The 316-nt window shown below is 58.5% G+C and overlaps 1 protein-coding gene across 1 annotated transcript in view; it reads right to left on the bottom strand.

Moving 5' to 3' along the window:
* Positions 1-239: 239 nt before the first annotated feature.
* Positions 240-316, bottom strand: part of LOC308382520 (pyruvate carboxylase, mitochondrial-like) — a gene marked incomplete at both ends in the record, with an annotated part of 12,586 nt that continues 12,509 nt past the window's right edge. Inside the window, one exon of the mRNA XM_080860924.1 lies at positions 240-316. This exon is cut by the window's right edge and continues 175 nt beyond it. Coding sequence (XP_080717050.1) covers positions 240-316 — 77 coding nt within the window.

The following is a 316-nucleotide window of genomic DNA, read 5'->3' on the forward strand; positions in this document are numbered from 1 at the left end:
CTCTCCTCTCCTGTCCTCCAACTCTAACTGGTGATTGGTCAGGAGCAAAGAGGGGGAGGAGTGTGGTGGCAGTGATGGGTGGGAATGTCTCTGAAACATCATGTTGTCATAACACTGGCATGATGTCGTGATGATGTCATGATGACGTGATGATGTCATGATGACGTCGTTCTGACGGCCCCACACACGTCCAGTCCCCCCCCCCCCCCCCCCCCCCCTCTTCCGGGCCGCGCCGGCCTCTACTCTGTGATCTCCATGATGAGGTCGTCTCCCTCCAGGCTGGAGTCGGCGCTCACGTAGAGCTTGGTGATGGTGC

This window comes from Sprattus sprattus (genome assembly GCF_963457725.1).
Source record: "Sprattus sprattus genome assembly, contig: scaffold_65, whole genome shotgun sequence".
NCBI lineage: Eukaryota > Metazoa > Chordata > Actinopteri > Clupeiformes > Clupeidae > Sprattus > Sprattus sprattus.